This window comes from Mytilus californianus, unplaced genomic scaffold (genome assembly GCF_021869535.1).
Source record: "Mytilus californianus isolate M0D057914Y unplaced genomic scaffold, xbMytCali1.0.p SCAF_6, whole genome shotgun sequence".
Classification (NCBI taxonomy): Eukaryota; Metazoa; Mollusca; class Bivalvia; order Mytilida; family Mytilidae; genus Mytilus; species Mytilus californianus.
In genome coordinates, this window is record NW_026262712.1 from 87,053,643 (window position 1) to 87,076,244 (window position 22,602).

The 22,602-nt window shown below is 28.9% G+C and overlaps 1 protein-coding gene across 12 annotated transcripts in view; it reads right to left on the reverse strand.

Moving 5' to 3' along the window:
* The window catches only part of LOC127705935 (epidermal growth factor receptor kinase substrate 8-like protein 1), an 85,457-nt gene that overhangs the window by 26,389 nt on the left and 36,466 nt on the right, over nucleotides 1-22,602 (reverse strand). For 7 of the 12 annotated variants that reach the window (XM_052210289.1, XM_052210295.1, XM_052210294.1 and 4 more), the window contains 12 exons: nucleotides 22,080-22,168; nucleotides 21,402-21,531; nucleotides 19,915-20,018; nucleotides 18,981-19,219; nucleotides 18,149-18,278; nucleotides 15,960-16,006; nucleotides 14,640-14,969; nucleotides 12,435-12,524; nucleotides 11,496-11,571; nucleotides 10,759-10,872; nucleotides 8,282-8,317; nucleotides 3,798-3,888 (listed from right to left, as the gene is read on the reverse strand). In XM_052210289.1, the coding sequence (XP_052066249.1) occupies nucleotides 3,798-3,888; nucleotides 8,282-8,317; nucleotides 10,759-10,872; nucleotides 11,496-11,571; nucleotides 12,435-12,524; nucleotides 14,640-14,969; nucleotides 15,960-16,006; nucleotides 18,149-18,278; nucleotides 18,981-19,219; nucleotides 19,915-20,018; nucleotides 21,402-21,531; nucleotides 22,080-22,168 (1,476 nt within the window). Of the gene's footprint in view, nucleotides 1-3,797; nucleotides 3,889-8,281; nucleotides 8,318-10,758; nucleotides 10,873-11,495; nucleotides 11,572-12,434; nucleotides 12,525-14,639; nucleotides 14,970-15,959; nucleotides 16,007-18,148; nucleotides 18,279-18,329; nucleotides 18,400-18,980; nucleotides 19,220-19,914; nucleotides 20,019-21,401; nucleotides 21,532-22,079; nucleotides 22,169-22,602 lie in introns of all 12 variants that reach the window. The other 5 variants (XM_052210291.1, XM_052210296.1, XM_052210298.1 and 2 more) reach the window with 5 other exon arrangements.

A 22,602-nucleotide genomic window follows, 5' to 3' on the forward strand; every position in this document is an offset into this window, starting at 1 on the left:
CTTTTCTAAATGCTTGCATATAAGTCTGTTAATAGGTTCTTTAAATAATATGCATAAATGTAACCGTTTACTGTTGTCTACCAAGTTTTATTTGTAACATGTAAGCTAAAATTTGATGCCAATATCTAAATCTGCTATGAATAGAAGTCAAGACTAAATTATTTTATTTTGTAAAACATTAACCATATACAATGTATATGTAAATATATCTGTGCAAGTAAGATCACTAAAATAGTGCATTACCCATTTCCAATGTTAATAAAGATTAAAGAGGTGCATGAAATCATCCAGAAAGGTTAATAAACAGTAAAGAATATAGTATATGTATTATTATTTAATGCTAAAGAAGGTCAATTCTGTAATATCTAACATTGTCTAATACACTTTTTAGATCATTACAGAAATGACATGAAATATTGCAAGCAATTGTCTAAAGTGTATATTGTGTGACATGCAAATAAGAGGCTGTTGTATAAAATATTTTCTCAAGATACGTTCAATGAAACATATTACATGTTATTCACAACTTGATTAGTTAGGCAATACTTTGATCATTTTTTTTCCATTCTTTTATAGAAAATGTAAATAATGCAATAATGCAATAAAAAATAAAACGTTAAATGATATGCAACAGCCTCTGTGTTTTTGAGGTAGTTTCCTTGCCATCTACGAATGTGACAACCAATCTCTTTTGTGACCAATGCAGCACTAAAATTATGATGTTTCTGACATCATATTCTTACTAATTTTCTCTGTCAAGTGCCAAACAAAAATGTTTCAATAATATCTCTATTTCTTTTGATGAGTAAAAGATAAATTATGTTGTCACACTCATAGTTTAATCATGTCTAATATTCTTGCAATAATTCTAACAGAACAATTCTTTTAAGAACTATCAGACATGATATTACATACAAATTTGCTGTAATTGGTTGTTATATATGTTTAATATTAGTAAAGGACAAAAAGTGCTATAATTTGAAACTGTATGTAGAAGGACAAAATTTTTGTTTCAATTTTTTTTTTTTTTTTTTTTTAATGTAGTCAAACTGATGAGAGCATATCAACATAAAGTTTTGTCCTTTAAATATATTTCCAAAGTATATTTACTTCACAAATTCATACTTGTAAGACAATATATAAACCAAAATATACAAATTTCGGAAATTTTGTTATTCTGTTAATTAGTACTGGAATTTAAAGGTATTGTTAGTATGTCATCTACAAACCCAAGTGTATAACTGGCCAAATACCCAGTGGTGTATATATATATACAGTACAATTATTAGTTCCTTTCTTAAAGGAAAACTAAATTATGTAAAATTTGGAGAATACAGAGGGAAAACTATATCGGTGCAAGAATTTTTACAGTGTACAACAGTTAGTATATCTGAAAAAAAAAACTTTTAAAAAGAAATCTATAATAAGCTCCAATTGAAATAGATCATTAAAATTTTTCCTTTGCATTTTTGTGTGGAAGTTTGAATCCATGACTTATTGAATTTCACTAATAAGTCTTAATGACCTATAGGGCATCACACATCAACCGTCAATGACTTCTATCTAGGGAGTTTTATCAAAAAGACTCAATAACTTATGGGGTATCTCAAACATATCCTCTTCACCAACCTTCACAAATTAATAAACTCTTGTTTTGCTCAATCTGGTTGTGCAAATTTAACAATAATATTATATTTTGTTATATAATATGAATATGCATATATTAATATCTATAAAGACAAATACATATATACAAACGGGTTCATATATATATATATATATATATATATATAACTTTTCATCTTTGGAAAGATTCAGTTTACTTGATTGGAATTTGGTTTATTCTTTGGGTGTTTAAAAAAAAATAATGTTACAATCACATGCAATTAACAATTTTGTAAGAAACCGTTAATCTTCTTCAAACACTTGTCTTAATATTTATTTAAATCTTTATTTCTTATACTTTATCAAAAAGTATTTATCTCAAAGCCAAATAAATATGAGAATCTCATATTCATCAAACTTTTCTAGAAACATCAAAATCAATATTTCTTCCAATGAAAAATGTACAAATGATTTCTGAATAACAGACAACTATATAAAAATCATCTAAATCTCAAACAGAACTACTAACAAAAATATCACAGTGTGTGAGAATCCCTGTAACCCTCGTTGGAGTAATTATTACAATAATTACAATGTCCGATATAATCATTTTGTGTTATAAATTGGAAATTATAGACACAGTATAAACTTGTACTATCTTAATTTTTTATAAAATCATGATAATTTGCTGCGGCTATTATTACTATAACATTAGCACTATCAAATCCCTCACTTAGGATGCTTTCTATGTCAAGAATGTAATACATTATAATTTCATGTTTATTTACAGTATATCCTTTTAACATGTTATAATAATTTTTTTTTTTTTTTTTATGCAATTTGCTCCATTTTTCAATAGCACTCCACTAATTTGTCCAAGAGGTAGTCTAAATTAAATTTGTGTCTTTTATAATATTTTACCCTACTCGGTTTCAGTAGATCAATACATTTTGGGTTGTACTCTTAAAAAAAACACTATAAGTAGTATTGGTATGAACATAAAGTCAAGTACTCAACAGATGGATAAATTTCTACTTTTAGGTAAAAGTAATATTCAAATTGGAATAATGTTCAGATCTTACGCAAGTGCAATAGCATTCATTTATATCTTTAAACTCAATCACTAAATAGACATTCTTATACATTTTTTAATAATTTAAGTTTTTCTCATTTCTCAATATCTAAATAATTCTATTCAAATGTTATTCCATAAAAAAATAATCATCCTTTTGAATAAATTATATCATAAATCAATTTCTCTTACATCCGGGGGAACGATCTACATCCTATTCTATCTATCGAAAGTGAACATTAAGAATATGTACACTTGGTTAATGAGTCATGATTACATCTGAACACACACTTTTAACAATGATATGTTTATATTACTTAATCTTAATCAATACGTCACAGCAGTATCTGTTTACAAATATCTATATAAATGATATGTAATATTTATAGATTGTATATGGACTTCTATATGATCATAACCATGATTTGATTTTAAATAAATCATAAACATGATTTAGTATTTGTTTTATAGTTGAAATCTATCCCATTGATAGAATTTCTCTAATGGTAGTTAGTGCTTGCGTACTTAAATGCTACGGTTATTGAAAATTGTTAGGAGATATTTATAAGAATATTATTATGCCTTTTATGGAAAAATAAAGCTTACATCTTGTATACAAAATAAATAAAGAATTTTGATTTTGATATAAAATATAACAAAAAATATATAAACATATAAATGGTGTTTAAAAAAAATATTAAATTTTACTATTTATGCAATCTAAAGATTTTACTCTGTATTGAGTTAAAAGGAAAAGTAGGGGAGCAATGAAACTTTCAAGATACTGACACAAAATAATTAAATAGTTATCAGGATACCTTTATGGTATAATTAGTCTTGTAGATTTCTATGACATGAATTGATTGTTTTTATCACTTAATTTCTTTCACTTAACAGTAATATATCAAATAAAAATAAGTTATATTTCTAAATTGTAGAAAAATTCTTTCACAACTTTAAATTTAACATTAAGTTTAGTTTTTCTTCAGAATATTGAAACTGAAGTTGTCAAGAAGGAACATACACCCTTGAAGATAACTATATGCAACTGATATCCAGGTAACCTGAAAAGTATGTCCATTGCATTAATAAAATGTGGAATGTTTTCAAAAGTAATCACCTTTGCGTGGCGGTGGAGGTGCAACAGGGATGTGATTTGATTGGTTAATGTTTCCACTATATCCACCAATAGATCCTCTTCTACCACCATTCTGAAATCATTAAAACATTTTGTATTAAATTACAAATAAATCAAAAGATATCTGAACAAATATTGTTATCGATACAAAAAAAAAGAGGACATCAAATGCAGTCTTCTAAAAATCTACCAGCGCTACCATCTTTGCTCTTTAACTAGTTGTTTTTACTCAAGTTTACTCACATATATTTTTTGACATGGTAAAGGATAAATTTCCAATCATGTTTTTGGAATAAAAAAAATTCTTTTCTTTTCAATATGATGTATTTCTAATTTCCATAGTTCCTCTAAATTCCAAATTAAATATTATCCATAATTAAATAAACATAAACATTACAGAAAATATCTTGTTTATACCACAATATAGTAAAGTATTTAAATTAAATCAAAAATCCAAAATGCAGCTGCATAACTATGACAATGTTAAAGCAATGGCTCCATAACACTGATAAATATTGTCCGCTATCTCCATGCTGAATTAGATATTCTTTTTAAATCTGTCATATTAATGAAACTTTATAATGTCATTTACCAGAGTATGTGCACTTTTCTAGTCACTATAACATAACTTGAAAAATAGATATTTATTTCTATTAATTTTATCAAATCCCTCCAAACATGAACGCGACAACAAATGTATGATAAAACTCTGCATTTAGTAACTGGATATCAAGACCATAACATGAAGATGAAAAGTGAATTACTAAACCAAGGTCAGATAACCCCTGTCACACATGAAATATATGTTCCAAGTCTTGTTATTCAATTATTTAAAACTCAATAACAGACCATTTCAAGTAAATTGTTGAACCTTAAGAATGAGGCTAAGTTCAGGTGACCACTGTGAAACAGACAATGTAGACCGCATGATCCTAACCTAGTTGTATAACTGTGTATAGTGATTGAAGAAATTAGGATGTCCACTGGATAGATTGGGGATGATTGATACTTACAATATCAAATGTTGGCAAGGATTCTTTTGCATCTAAAATGGGGCATCAGATATACATTCTTAAGACCTGATGAATTGTAGCCAAGATCAGGTGGCCACTGTTGGAGATGCAAAGATAAACTGGTCTAATCTCCATAAAATTGATTCAATATCTTGGATCATGCAATATTGAAAATGGGGTAAAAGTTTAGTGCAGTGTTTCAAATTGACATGTCCCTTCTCAAAACAGCTATGTATTATCTACTGTTAGAGTAATATTCTTCCCCTCTGAAAAAGTTACCTCCTTTGAAATAATGAGAACATGGAAAACTAACATTAGCCAGTCAGAAACTCTTGGGTATAAGACATTTATATACAAAATGTTGGATTGTTTTAGTCCTCTTCCATCTGATCAGCTCTTAAAATAATTAAAAGAGTTTGACAATAAGATTATACCAAGATTTGACAAGGTACCAATTGGCTTGTTCAATATCAGGTAAATGACATCATAAAGACACTTAACAGAGAAGCAACAAATTCTGATTTATCTTATTCACAACTAAATATTTGGTACATGTTACCAAAATATAGTTTGACCTTGCATGACACCTTAATACCTTGCCATGCAACATACATCTTAAAACATTACATTTTCTCAATTCTTTGCTTTACTAGCACATTTTATTTTATGATTGAGACATTTTCTTAAAATTCATTATTTTTTGTAAGGGAAATTCATGAATGTATTGTCTAAAACTCTTGAGAATTTCAGCAAAACGGAAAAATAAAAAAAATCTGTTCCAATAGTCATTTGTAATATGTGCAAATATAACACCTGCTAAACTTTTCGTAACAAATTTAACTATATAATTAAGAAGCATCTCTAAAATCTATGAATAAATGTCCAATCAAAAAACAAGTGCATTTTATACAGTTCTGACTATTAGTAAATATTTAGTATGTGCAGTGTTTTACATGCTTATATAAGTAACCCAAACCACAAAATATATATATTAGTTAAGACAGCAACTCAAAATACCTTAGTAGCTTCATAGAAACTGAATTACAAAGAAAATAAAGTGAAATGAAAAATATTATAGAGGTAGGATTATAGTCAGGAAAAAAAATGAGTCTGTATATTAAAATCAATTGGGTTTTTCCATTTTATGGCTTTGAACATTCCATTATGTATAGACATATATATACCTTTTCACATGATTAGTTATATTTGAAACATGGTTATAAATAGAGAAAAATCTACCACTTAGATCAAGAAGTAATCCGTATAGATATGTTTTAAGGTACATATACATGCTCTTCTAATTAAGTTCCATCAGAATGAACAAAAATAATAAAATTAAATTTTCTACAGCAAACAGGAGAAGCCAAAAAATATTTCAAAATGTATTAATTCTCAAAAATAAAACAAAATCCTATCAAATAATAAAATTGTTTACACAAAGTTATGCAATGAATATTTGTGTGCATATGGGAATGAATATCGCCTATATATATTCTATTATAACATTGAACAATTCAAATTACTTCAATTTAAATGACCTGTCAAGTTTGAACCCAGCTTGGGGCAAGGTGCATTTGACTCTGATCTTAATTGACTAGGATTCACTGTTTTCTTGCCAAAGATTTAGGGTTCTCTTTGGCTTCAACGCTTGATAAAAATGTCCGTCATGTTTAAGCCAAGTGTGCTGACGTTAAAACACCAATCAATCAATCAAGAAACTTAACTGAATAAACTGTTGACACAGAGATATGTCTCGCCTGTTGGCATAAAATTCAGATAAAAACAATCTGATGGACAGCAACATTGCTAATTAATTCAAATTCGCTGGACCAACTAGTGTTTAGGGCCTCAAATGGTTGACAAACTGAGATGTAAAGACAACAATGTAGCTTTATAGAAAATATTGTCTATTGTTAAGTAGTTCCTATCAAACTAACTTAAACAGAAAACTTAACATTGAAAATTGTTGATTGAAAGTTACTGGACCATGACCTAGGGGGCAGGGCCTTGAAATAGTCGTCAACATGATATGTACTGATAGCAATGCAACTTTATAGAAAATATCATTGATTGATCACAAGTAGTTCATATCAAACTAATTTAAGCAGAAATTTTATCATTGAAAATTACTTATTAATTGAAAGTCACTGAACCATGGCTCAGGGGGCAGGGCTTCAAAATAGTTGTCAAACTGATATGTACTGATAGTAATGCAACTCCACACATAATACTATTGATCTATCACCAGTAGTTCCTATCAATCTAACTTAAGCAGAAAACTTAACATTTAAAATTACTTATTAATTGAAAGTCACTGGACCATGGCCTAGGGGGCAGGGCCCCAAAATAGTTGTCAAACTGATATGTACTGATAGTAATGCAACTTCACACAAAATACCATTGATCTATCTCCAGTAGTTCCTATCAATCTAACTTAAGCAGCAAACTTAACATTAAAAAAGGCTAATTAAATCAGTCACTGGACCATGGCCTTGGGGGCAGGGCTTCAAAATTGTCGTCAAACTGATATGTACTGATAGTAATGCATCTTCATACAAAATATCAATGATCTATCACAAGTAGTTCCTATCAAACTAACTTAGGCAGAAATCTACTTTTCAAGGAATTCTTATTTTCTATCTTTGAGGTAACAGTATTTCCTAGGCAATTATTTTTAAAGACAATTTTTACTATAATTTTGTTTGCCTTATTTAACTATTAATAAAAATATTTCTTTATAAAGGTGATGGAACTTACAAGATTCCAAAATTATTGAATATAAAAGCACCATACAATATATATATAAATCCCCATGTAAAATGCAATTTACTTGTTTTAATTTTCTAAATCAGTGTGGGGCTACTTGTAGGGTTCTTGGTAAGATATACTGCAAAAATTGTACAAAAAAAAAAGATTTATAACTCTGAATCAATGAAAACATGAAAAATGTATTGCATTTCAACTTTCATATTAGCACCAAAATATATTCTACTGAGGATAACAATAGCTCTTTTAAACCCCCAAGTTACTTATTTAGATTGTTCCCATACCATTTATTAACATGATCTTAAAAACAGATTTTAATAACAGGTGAAATCTAATTAGAGAAAACATTAAACAAACTATGAGTCACATAAAGTAGAATCTTAATTTACAGTTTGTGTTATTATTTTTGAATAAGTAAAACAGATCTATTAAAAGTGTTTCTGCTACAAAAGTTATCACACATTCAACTGTGGTATCCTAAAAATCAGATTTTAAAGACAGAATCCTAAAACTACATTAAGCATAGACACTGGAAGTTTCACAAAAAATTACATAAATGTAACTAGGATTTAAAAGAAGTTTTTACAATTTTAGCAACAACAGTTACAAACACAACCAAAGCCTCAACTTCCAATATCTTTAGTTTTGATTAGAATGAACTCTGAAAAAGAATCCACTGTGATTTACCAAATAGGTCATATCCATAAAAGTATCTCTCACATTCTGGTAATATAAAACCAACCATAGTCAAAATTCAATACAAATTTCTATGTGGAATAGAGTTATTGCATACCAGGAAATTTGTTTATCTTCTATTGTAAATAAGCAAAAATTTAACGAGTGAAATAATTCAGAAATACTATTGCATTATGGGAACATGACAGTTTTGGACAATCTAAATGGTCCAGATGCCATTTACAGGAACATAACCATTTTCAACATTCTGATTGGTCCAGATGCCATTTACATGGACAGAACTTGGACTTCTTAATTGGTCAATTCATAGAGAGCATTTACTTCCTAATAATGTTTAAATTTCATTTTGTGGAAAAATAACAGGACATATTAAAATTCCCTGATACGCATAATAAAAAAACAAAGGGAATTTAAAAAAGAGCATACAAAATAGAATATATAATAATGACCATAATAAAAAAAAACAAAAAACCACAAAGCAACTTACAGAGAAGAACTAAAATTTCAATCTACATTCTGTGGTAATAAAATACAAGCTTTTGTTAATTCTGTGTTTTTTCCCTGATATGGCATAATTTTGTCTGATTATTTTCATGTGTACCATTTCAAAATGAAAAAGGATGGGGTATGATATAAGCCATTATTTGTTTCCTGAAATTGCAAAAATTGTATAGTTCTTCAAGCCTTTCAAAACATGTATGATAATCTGAAAGATGTAATTTTATAGATTTAATAAAGGAAGCTAACTGCTATAAAACTTTTTTATTATTGAATTTCAGGGTCAAAAAAGTAACTTTATCATACCCTCTCCTTGTAGTACTAAGTAAAAGATTTGGTCTGTTAAACAATCTAAAAATATTCAAAATAAGCCTTTTTGGTGGTATTATTTAACTTTATTTCAATATGCTTATACTTCATAATAACTTTGTTCCAAACTTTTGGTTACACATGAAAATGAATTTTACTTGATAATAAGTGAAACATTCCAAATGATATTAAAGCTTGTGTTGAGCAGTTAAACAAGGAAGCTATAGTATACAATGGTACGAATAAGCAGAATCAGCTATGTGAATATTAATTAAACATAGCCTGCTGATACTTGGATCTTACTCATCAATTTAATAAAGGGAGCTAACTGCTACAGACACTATTGTTGTCGGGTGCCTCTGAAACCCTGTTAGGAATCAACACAACATGAATAGAAAATATTAAATAAGCTAAACTGACATAAAGCAATTTGCTTTTCTGTTGATTCTTTGGCATAAAGCAGATTTGTTTTTTTCTAAAAGATAAAGACCAAGGCATTATCAAAAGCATTATGCTTTAAAGAAAAAAAATCATTAGAACAAAATGTCTCTGTAATCAAGTCTTTTGACATAAAGCAATACTTCTTTTGAATAAAATATTGGTGAAGAAAAAAAAACTTAGTCCAGTATGTAAGGGTGGCAAAATGTTATGTTTAACTGCAAAATTGACATCAAGGAACAATTACCTGTAATTAAAACATATATATTTAGCAAAAAGCATAATATTTTGCCACCCGTAGCAACTGTCCAACAGCCAAAACAAAAACCTTCTATTCTTTGACATCCTATACACACAAAAAGTATAGATGTTTTTTATTATCAGGAAGAAAAAAAAAACTTTTTACTTAAAAAAGAATTGTTTAAAATTCTGTACAAAATTTTCAATCTCAGAAAGTTAATATAAAAATAAATATGGAAGGCTATCTTGTAAAAAGCCTAATAGTAGAATACATTGTTATATATTTTAGACAAATCAAGTGCAGTATTGAATTTTATTTTGTGAAAGAAAAAATGTACACAAGAAGGCTAACTTTATGTCAAAATTAAATCTAAAGTATGAAGTCAAAGTTTGACCTAACTTGTAATTCTATTCAAATATATCTTTAAAACAATAAAACTTAAAATTTCTTTAATTATGTTGTATTATCAACAATATGACATAAAATAAGCCAATTTTATTGCTATTTTCAAATTATAGTATTGCGTTCTAATTTTTTAACACATAAGATCAATCGATGTTTTTTACAAATGAAATATTTCATTTCCATCTACATGGATTGCAATTAAAATTTAATATTTATTTTGATGTTATATCTCGGGAAATGAAAAAAAAGGAATAATTTTATTATCTTGTCTTAATAAATACCACTAGTTTTTGTTATTGAATTATTTAAATTCAGGTCTTTTAAGTAAAAAAGAACACAACATTTTAATAGCAATTAAATCAATATTTCTGAATAATTAGTCTGCAAGAAAATACAAAATACATTTGTTTCAGTTTTAGATGTTTTTTATTCAATAATAATTCCACCTACACCATGTGAGCAACGAAAACTTCCCAAAACCTGTTGCATCTTCAAACAGACTTGATATTCAGGAATATCTGAACAGTACTTCTGCCAAGTAAACTCACATTAAAACACTTATAAATTAAATCCTTACCCGATCAATATCGTTACGATCATCACCAGCATCTCGTAGAATTGTATATGGGGCATATCCAGAGTCACCTTTGTAGTTTCGTAACCTCCACCAATTTCTGCTATCGTCTAATACCTAAAATAAATCATTTCTCAAAAACTTGTTCCAACAGAATTTCTGAAATCCTTAAAAAAGAAACGATTAAAACAAGCATGTTTACAAAGTAAAGCTTAGATAAGTGACTTCAATCGGAGATATGTGTTGCTTGCCATTTTGTTTCCGAAAACTGAATTTTTCTATTGTCTATCTGCACTACGTAGGAATGATGAATACTGTATTTTGCAGTGTGTTATTGATGTTGCTTTACACTGAAAAATTCACAAGGTTATATTAGGGCTATTTGCAAGGTAAAACCCCCAAAATAATACAGATCAAAGGATATACTAAAGATACTATGAGTCAGCTCATTATATAATATCCTTGCTCAATCCAATTAAATATATATTAACTTTTTTATCTCCCCTTCAGAATATAAGGCTAGAAATATTATACATCAAATAAATATATTTGGCTTACAGTTGATTCGTCTAAAGATATTAGAAAAGTGTTTGCAAGGATACAGATTTCTACATGGTACTCATTGGGTTCCAACATGTAAATTTACAAAAACTTGAGATAAGTATTTCAGACTAATTGAAAAGTACCTTTATTTGGTTTCTATCTAAATGTCTTCACAAAATCTACACATAATGACTTACCTCTAATATATCTCCTTTTTCTACTGTTATTTCCTTTTGATTTCTACCTGTTCTTTCGTGAACAGCTTCATATATTCTACAATATAGTGTTCATTTATCATATAAATATAATTTGTTTTAATGCTTATAAAAAAATAATTTAATATAATTCTAATCTAACATAGTGAGAACAAAAATGTGCTTTAGCAATATATTCAAATATATTAACAACTTGAATATGTTTAAAAAAATTTTTTAAAATTAATCCCAATACATATAGAAATACAGAGCCTTGTCAGTATTTGTCCATTGTTATGTCTTAGCATCTTTTGTTGTATAAATTATTTTGATTGTTTGCAGATCCTTGGTAGTCTTATGTTCAATAGCAATTTTTTAGTTTGGGCTGCAATTCAGAGCTTTTTACTGTTGGTGATTGTATTTTGACCACTAGATGTCACTTCTGGTGGTATTTATTGTTCAAAGTTTCATATTTGTATACTGTTTAAAATCATGTAATTTGGGGTTTTATGTCTATTGTTGGGTTTTAATCGACTAAACTTATAAAATTGGCTTTTTTAAGTGGTTATCCCATTTTTAAAATTCCTTCCTGCATAACTTGTATCATTTTAAAATAAAACAGCCTTCATGATTCCATTTCAAATACTAAAATTTGACAAATTCAATTCTCAGTCTAGCTTGAACAAAGATTCTCTTAAGAGAATACTGTGAGTTTTTTATTATTCCTGGGATACCATTTTTCGTGGATTTCATGGGTATAGGTAAACCATGAAATTGAAATTTAAATCTCCAACTAAGTTCATATTTTCTAAAGGCATTGTATACAGACTTTGGTAAATCCTTGAATTTAAATATCCAAGACACTATGATCTTCTCAATCAACGAAAATTGGTATCCATGAAAAAAATGAATCCACAATATATATTATTTTGAATAACTTACTTAGCATTTTTCCTCCTTAATTCTTCTTTATATTCCTGGTTTTCTTGTCCTCTAGACTTAGTACCGGGATATCTATGTGCATCTTGATTTCTGTATGACAAAAATATTAGATGATAGATTTGTATGATCATACAATTAAATTACAATAGTGAGTGTCAGAGTTCAGTTTTCAATTATATGAGACTAATAAATTTATTCACTGGGTTAAGACAAAACATCAGGAATAAGTATCCTTAACATTTTAGTATCAAATTTTAACAAGCTCATAACTGTTGAAACATTCAAGACACTAAAAATACTGTATTGTAATATTGTTATGATGTGCAATTTGTTAAATAAAATCTATCCAAATTTGAAACCATCTAATTCCGTCATTTCTATCTTCAATTTAAGAAACATATCTTCCTGACAGTAGTAATGAAGAAAAAGTTTTCAAACTTGCTTAATGTTTTTTGCAGTATGGAAAACTCTCAATCTTGGCAAATTAGACTTCTAAAAATACTTCACATCACATGCTTTTAAATAATGGCCATGCCAATTAAATATTCATATTAATATATATATATCTTAGAGTAGTTCATATAAATATGTTCATGCAATGGGAAAATAGATTCTAAGTAATTTTCTTTTAGTAAGTGAAATTCATATTGGTTTTAGAAAAGGTTAATCAATGTTTTAGTACAAGATATAGAGTATTATTTGGCAATAACAAAGACAACAGATAATAGTTTTCATTGATTGATGGTTGGTGTTTAACCAGAGACTTTGACAACTGGCAATCCTAGTTAATTAAGATCCAAGTCAAGTGCATTTTGGCTGTGAGCATGCTTCAAACTCACTACCTCAGTGTTGACAGGCTAGATTAGTAGTGATCACTGAAGATGAAATACTTAGACCACTCTGTCATTGAGGCCTCCTAACAGTTTCACAATAATGGGATATGTTTTGATGTTTATCATCACTTAAAATTCACAAAATGAAAATCACAAAAATGGTTGAAAATGGCTACACTTGTAGCATAAGGACACACACATTTTTCCTGTTATTTCAGAATCATTAAATCTTTATTGAAAATTTACTTTTCTTATGAACTTTTGACAGTTTACAGCATAATGAAAATCCTTTATTTTTCACTTCCAAATTCGGAAACAGGCTTTGATATCACTGATAACCACTGCAAATGTTATTGACAAATAATATAGGGCAGCTATCAATAAATTAAAGGGTGATGTGTCATTTCTGTTGCCTTTTTCAGTGATATATTTGCAATGGTGCTATTTAAAGAATACATATTCTTTTTTACTTATCTGTTGTTATTTTTGTACAACTTAAATATCCACTACCAAAAAAGTTATATTTATAAAGGTCAGCATTGCAAGCCATTAAAACTAGTACTGTGAAAGATTATATTTGTATTTATAGTGAAATTGAAAAAAAAATATATACATTAATAAGAAATTACTTGGATGGACCTGTGAAAAAAGGAATATATCTCTTTGAGACCATTTCAAAGGCTCTTTCGAACTTATCAGTAAGCATAATGCCCAAAAGGTACAAATTTTGATACAGTTACATGTATACAAAAAGCTACATGTAAAGTCTAAAATGAATTTTTCTACTCCATTTAATTAGCATTGTGAGCTTGAAATGACCCCTCAGAATAGTGAAATTAATCATCCAATAATTGTATGGAAAATGTTGAACTTGATATATATATCAAAATTTCATTTATTTCATTTTTCTTTAATAGCTATATGCCAATGTATAAAATCTCTGGAAAATTTCTAAACCATTAAACATCTGTTAAACATTTTCCATCCCAGAAAATACTTATAAGAAATGATTTAAGTACTTTAAATATATAAAATAGTAAAAAGATAAAAAAATAATTTCAACATTTGAAAATTATCAAGTTTAACTATACAATATAAGTCTGTCATTCCCACATTTTCATCCTACTTTAGTGAAATCTACGTTATCTCATTTTGTTAAATTAAAAAAAATCTAATACAAAATTGTTTGAGGCATCACATTTTCAAGGATGCTAACAAGGCTTAAGAAAAACAAAATATTTCAAACAGGTTAAAAATTATTTTGTTTATTTATTTCATTGCATTTGGTTTTTTATTTAAACAACTTTAATTAGAATTCATCCATTTCTTGCAAGTATTTTCTATTGAACTTTATAAGTTAGTATAACCACACCTATCTATATGTTTTTCAACATATTCTTGGTACTTTGCTACATTAGGGTTAGTGACTGCACCAGGAGGGGGGGTAGATGGATGTTTCCTGTCATACATTGGTTCTCGTCGATAATGATCATCTTCCTCTGGTCTGAATGACTGGCCAATCCTTGAAGAAGCTCCGATAGGTCCTGTATTGTAGCTTGGCTCCTCCTCTCGTCGAGTTCGACTGTATGAAGGTTCTTCCTGCAGTGTTCTACCATAAGCTGTAGATCTATAATCATCTTTTGTAGCTCTATAATCATCTCTAGTAGCTCTATAATCATCTTTTGTAGCTCTATAATCATCTCTGTAAGTAATCATTCATAAATTCAAAATTTTAGTGTTGACACTAGTATCACTTGGGAATTACTCTGCTTAATGGAATGATGAAATAGAAATACTTTCATTACAGGCTATATTTGTATATTTTACATAAAATTCTTGCTCTGATCTTAACATGTCTCAAACTATATCAGTCTGGCAGTTCAAGTGTTATTTTTGACACTATATAGCATAAGCATGATTTTTTACTCAATATTAGACTACAACAAACTTGACTCAAAATGTTTGAAATTTCACAGTATTCTGAGCAATCAATTAAAATCAATGATTATTCATTTCATGCTACATGTATTGAGAAACTGATGTATTAATAAAAATCTGCCAAAGCAATATTTTTTCCTCTTATTAAAAAAAACAACAAATAAGGGCTGTGGAGATCCAACGGTGGTCCTAAACTAAACAGAATAAGATCTTTTCTTTTTAAAGCCTTGGACATGTAATTTGGCTTAATTCACATATTTTACAAATATTGTACATCGTGACATATGAAATAGAAAATAAACACAGGTAATAGAAAGTTATTGTGTAAAAACATTGTTACTGAAGACTGACAACTTATCATCCATATCATAATACAAATGTCAAAATCTTGAAGACCTATAAAAAAGAACAGCATATTATCTGAAGTGTTCTTTGGTTTAATAGCATTTTAACTGAAGTGTTCTTTGGTTTAAAAGCATTTTAGCTGAAGTGTTTTGGGGTTTAACAGCATTTTAACTGAAGTGTTCTTTCGTTTAACAGCATTTTAACTGAAGTGTTCTTTGGTTTGTAATATATTGTCAGTATTTATTTACATACATTTTGATAAGCCCATAACATCTCTAAGAATTAATCCATTTAGTTAATTAGAAAGGCATTGGGCAAATAGTCTTCTTTACTTTACTTGTTAAAGTCAAGTGCTGAGGGTCAGAATTTTCACATCCTGTTGTGCAAGAATAACCATGTAAATACAAACCTGGGCTCTTCTCTTGGTGGAGGTAACTGCCTGATCATCTGCTGGGACTAAAAATACCAAAATAATTCATAAATATATATAGAATAGATCAAAACATATTTGTTCTCCCCTTAAAACCAATATGATTCATGGCAGCTCATCTACCAGTGTTGTAATGAACTGACCATTTTAGGCAAAGTGATTTCAACAATTTTGATGAAAGCATGACTAGATTGGCAAGCTTTAATTACCACACTAAAATAGCCAAATCTTATAGCAGCACACTAAGTGATAAAGAACAAAACACACATTTAATGTCAGACTATCTATTGACAAGCAATGACCAATGGAACATGTGTATCTGCATAGTAATTGCAAAAGCTTTTTTTATATATCTTGAGCAAATTGTAATCTTGTTTCCATTCTCAATTTTATCAAGTAAAATGTCATCTAATTATTTTAACCCTGTATTTTTCAGTGTCAGAATAATTTTTCACTAATAATTTAAGATCATTTCCAAACAAATGTGTTTGAAGGTTGCTACTACAGAGGTTCATTTCAAGGGTTTCTGACTTATTTAACCAATTAGGTAAAATATCTATATAAATATATATGTCAAAATTAAATTCTAGATTTTCTTGATTACAATTCTTGTTATCCTTATTCATATATATCTGATTATTTATGTTTTTTTTTCTTTTCTTTTTGCTTATTGCTAAAGCTTAAATAGAGCAATGTTTAACATTAATTTACTGAATATTGATAACATTACAAACATTACACAGTAAAATCAATCATAAACATGATTAACAATCATAAATCACACTACTGTATCATATCACAAGTTTATTTTTTCACAGTAGCTACTGTGAGTGAATTGTAGACAGATTTTACTGTGAATGTCTATCAGAACTTATTACTATCTACATAAAGCATTCATTGGTTTAAAAGTCTTTCCAAGATAACCTCATCAATAACCAACAGTTTAAATTCTAAGATGAAGAACATTTGCCTGAAATTTAGATAATGCCTGGACTAAATTCACCCATTTCATTGGTAGAAGTTTATATTGACTTAATCATTAAGTAGTTTTTTTCCCCATCATTTATATATTGTCCTCTGGATTGTACTAGAAAGACACGCTGAGCCCAATTTTTAACGTGTCAGTTAACAAGATAACATTCCACAAGAAGACATGTCACCCTACTTGTAAACATAATTCTGAATCCAAGCAGACCAGGATTTACTCCTAAATGTCATGTACTTCGTGGAAAAGCGGCAAAAACAAAGTTCAAGTCTTTGGTTTCACAGGACTTGTGATCATCAAACACATCAACCCCTTCATATGAGGAAAGACTCTACTACGAGACCATTGAGGTGGTTAAAAATGTTATAAGATCCTTAATTATCATGAAAAGTATGTTCCTATGTTCCTAGATAAAAGCTTTCATTACAGAAAAATTAATCATGTGATATTCCCCTGAATTAATCCCAATGAATTACAATTCCTTCAATAAAACCTGAAAAGACTTTTCAGCTCTAACTACTAATATGTGTTTAAATATGATAATATAGAAGAAAAAAAATACATACATCTGTATATATAAATACATATATATAAAAAAACAAACACCAGAGGCCAGTGGTCATAAGTATTTGTGTATTTCAATTTATTTTATTTTTTCAATAAATTGTTTTGATGCCATTCAAAGTCAGATTTTTTAAGAAAACCAGTATCAGATATTTAGATATTTCTTTTCCTTTTATTGTTTTAGATTTAAATTAAAATATTGACAAACTTCAAAATAGGCTGCTGAGATATATTTTTGGTGCCAATTAAGACAAACTCTGACAAGAAATGATTTCAAATTAATTAATTGAAAAAACATGACTTTGTATTGCAAATATATGGTGAAAAGCCATAAATGATAAATACTTATCACAACTGCCTGTGCGACAGACTAGAACTCTATCAAGTTCTTCATGCTTATTATGCCACCAACAAGTAAACTAGCCTACCAACATGAGATCTTCTAGTCTATTTTTTGAAAGCATGAAATAATCAATACTCTTTTCAATAAGGATTCAGGAATTTCTCACGTTCTGATTCCCCTTACAACAAATAATTAGTAACATAGGATAGAACTGAATCTGCTTGAGAAATTAACTAGCAAATCACAAAAGCTGAAGCAGAAGGTTACCATTGCTACCTGAAATCTAGCTTCTTCAGCTCGTGTGTTTTCTTCTATCTGATGTTTATGATTGGCTAGGGACTGTTCCAACTGACTTTTGTCAATTGTAGGTTTGAATAGATTGCGTTGAGTGCTTTGCATCTCATCTCTGTAATAATAAAGATTACTATAAATTCTACATTGTTCTAAAAATACATACTGAAGGTGCTGGTGTCCAACCATTGTAAAATCTTGGACAGAATGCTTCCACATGACCTGGATATTCATCTCTGGAAAGGTTGCAAAACTCAGATTAGTTACCTATGACTAGTAATGATAACAAAATAATGTAAAATTATTGCAGTACATATAAAAGACCTGTCTTTCTTTCAAAATTATAACTTTTTCATGTAAGTTTTTGCATGTCATGAGTATGATCATTTGATGTGATCATATCAAAGTTGAAAATATACTGTTCTATGACCTCAGACATCAGCAAGATTAAAACTTAGCATTTCTATGAAGAATAAATTATCTCTTAATCTTATTTATCCCTACATGAGACTTTGTCGAAGGCTTATCAATTAGTGCTTTCAAACAAATTAAATTTCACCATTTTTCAAATTGAATTGATACATAAAAATTTTCAGTCACTTTAAGTATTCATATATCTTTCTTTTAAAATTTGGTCCTGTTTTATCTAGTTGGTAAGTTATAAATCAGCTCATAACAAATGTTATTGAAAAAAAAATTCTGTGAGAATGCTAGCAATATCAGCATTCTGTGATGTAACAACAATTTAATATATTAAAGAAATATTTTTTTTTTTTTTTTTGTAGATAAAAGTGCTTATAAAATACACAAATCCTACTCTGATGTGGTCCAATTTCTGCCTAACAGCTGCCATAGCTCTAACTCTTTAGAGGTCAAACAGTTCAATAACAGCTCTTTGGCTTCCCTTGTCAACAATGGTGATACTGCTTTGGAGGCAAGATCTACACCAACATGTACTGGGTCCCTGCTAGCTTCATATATCAGACTAAGAGGTGTGAAGATAAAGTGTACCAGTTCAGGTGCGTTGGGATCATGAATATGTGCCTTTAATTTTGACTATAAAATAAGAAAAGGTTAATGAGTATTGATCTTCATTGATTATACAGCACTTACTAAGAAATACAAAAAAAAATGAATTGTAAATCATTCTAATTTGAGACTGCTATTGTATTCCCCCAAATTAATTTTATTATTTCACATACTGTTTTTCTCTTTATTTTCATTTTAATTCTTTTCATACCGACCTTTTGTGATTTTTTTCACTTTTTTGAAGTATTCATGTAAGAAATGAACAAATTGGTGATGCATTATATTCACATCATTTTTCTACTAGCCAATTTTGCTTAAATGAATGGTTTTCTAAAATAATTTGGTTTACAGTACGTGGAGTTACATGTGTATAAAAACTTAAAACAAAGGCATTTTTATCTGGTATTTCAGTGCTTGAATAACTCATTTTTTGGTATCCCAAATAGATTTTTACTGACCAAAACAGGAAACTGGAACCTTTTTTCTCCTACCTAAAATACAAGTATCTTTAATCCCCCAATAAAAATACTTTCCAAAATAAGCAAAAAATGGACACCTTTGCAACCTTTAGTTTCAAGCACCGAACAAAATGCAGAAATGTCTTAAAATTTAACTTAGTGAATTACAATATATCTCAACTATCATGCAGCAATGAGAATTTGCATATCACATAAAAACTGTTTAAAAAACAAAATTAAAGTTTAATATCTGTATATACTAACCAGTAAATTAAAAGCACATTTGATTTTTTGGAAGATATCTATGAAATCATCCCCAGGTGGGGGTCTAGCCCTCATGTTTAACATGCCATCTCTAGGTGGTGGTGCTATAGAAACAAGAATAAATTACTTATAATATCTACTACTAAATCAGTTAAAATTATCATATATTTTAGAAGTGACATATTTTCCTACATTAATGATAAATAAATGGGGAATGTGTCTATGGGACACAGATGATGCCCCTGCTTGCATATAACATTATAAAGGGACATAACTCAAGAACTGTAAAAGTGAAGCTACCCAAATTTGTACTTGATCTGAGTTTTGTGGTAATAAGCATTGTTTATAAGTTTCATAACATTTGGTTGAGGCAAACTAAAGTTAGAGAATGGAAACGAAAAATTCAGCAATTTTTCCATTTGTAAAGGGGCATAACTCTAGAACGGTATAAGTGATGCCACCAAAATTAGAACTTGATCTGTGTTTTGTTGTAATTAGCATTGTGTATAAGTTTCATAAAATTTGGTTGAGGCAAACTAAAGTTAGAGAACAGAAACAAATAATATTTCAGCATTTTTTCCATTTGTAAAGGGGCATAACTTTAGAACAGTAAAAGTGACGCCACCAAAATTCAAACTTGATCTGTGTTTTGTGGTAATAAGCATTGTGTATAAATTTCATAACATTTGGTTGAGGGAAACTAAAGTTAGAGAACAGAAACCAATTTTGGGACGTACTTACGTATGTACGTACAGATGGACAAGGGTAAAACTTAATGCCACCCAAATTCGAACTTGATCTGTATTTTGTGGTAATAAGCATTGTGTATAAGTTTCATAACATTTGGTTGTGGCAAACTAAAGTTAGAGAGCAGAAACCAATTTTGGGAAATACATAATGACGGAGGGACAAGGGTAACACTAAATGACCCCTCTGGTGACGGCAGGGGCATAAAAAGCAGAAAAAATGTTCCTTGTGACAGTAATTTTAACATTATCAATATAATACTCATTATGTCTTGCAGATATGATAGATTTAAAAAATAATGTCAACATTATGCATGTTTAAGACTTCATTAGCATATTGTAAATAAATAAAACTGAGAATGGAAATGGGGAATGTGTCAACGAGACAACAACCCGACCAAAGAGCAGAAAACAGCCAAAGGCCACCAAAATAGCATACATTTCCACCAATGTTTTTGCTGAATTCATTGAACTCTTTCACCAACACTGGTGATGTAATGTTGGTTTATTGTTCATTCTTTGCTATTATTTTTATAAAGTATTTTACCAGTTTGATCAAGCAAACAAATCAAATTTTACAAACATTTCAATCATTTCTTGTATATAAAATTGTGTCCATAAATCATAAGTTTAAAGATTAAAATGATATTTCCTGTAAAAAAATTATTATAGCACATTAATTCCATGGTTAAAGAAATGTGTTTTGTCATTTTCCCAACCATTATGACTTAATTATCTCACCTCTGTCGTTTTTCTTTTTATGTGACTGTCGTTCACGTTTACGATTTTCTAATTCTTTGTATGCCTCAGCAGCTTGTTGAAGTCTGGCAACAAATTTTTCTATGTCATCAAAACAAGAGTTTAAAATTTGCTGAAATACAAAAGTATGAAAACTATATATTTAACTAATAACTTCCTAAGGCAGGACATTGTTTTCAGATCAAAACAAAAATCTCTTCATTAAATTAAGCCTAATCCTTCCTTCTATATATACAAAAACTAAAAATTTACTGATGTCTCCAGGACTCTTTTATTTTAAATTAACCTTGCAAAAGAATTGGCAAAATGAAAGTACAAATCAATCATTTCACATAGTGATTTTACAAAACTTTTGCATCCCAAATTTGTCCAAGAGTATGTCAGCTATATAAATTAAGATTAAAAGTCGTGTGCATTACAGGAAAATACTTGAGCACTGACCTAAGATGTCTGTACAAAGGCAAACTTGTAGAAAGTCCTAGAAAGTTACAAAACATCAGAAGTCTTAACGATGTAATAACATGATTTGGGAAATAACAACATGGCACTGCCAATGAGAACACTACTTTTCAAAATACATTATCAAAATAATTTCCAGTCCATTCTATTTTTCTTTCCAAAAGTTATCTCCCTTTGATCATCAAAAGTTCAAACCCTTACCACATCCCTTTCTAAACTTTCATTTTGTCCACCAGGAGGTTCAGTATATGATGCTCTGTACTGTGATTGACCATAGTTACCTCCCCTGCCTGTAAAACACAGATACTACAGTATTTTAACATCAAAGATTTTTCTGTAAATGTTTTGCGATTGATTTATGGAATTGATTAAAATGGTACGAGAATTTGAGGAAATCAAACCCCTCAGTTTCTTCCAACTGTTAAAATTGTCAAATGTTTACGCTGAAGTTAAAAGTACCTATAAAATATAACATTTGGCGGAAGTTTTTCAAATTTAATTTTACACTGATATACCGAAACTGAAATATTGTATTAATAAAAATTTGCAGGGAAAAATATTTTAAAAATCTGTTCATTTATAAATAAAAAAAATAAAACACTACTAAGCATCTGCTGAAAGCCTGAAGCTTTTATTTTTGGCTGAACATTGGAAATTGCAATTTAACAAGCAATTGCGTTAATAATCTGCAACATCATTCTCGATGTACGATCCTCTTCCAGTA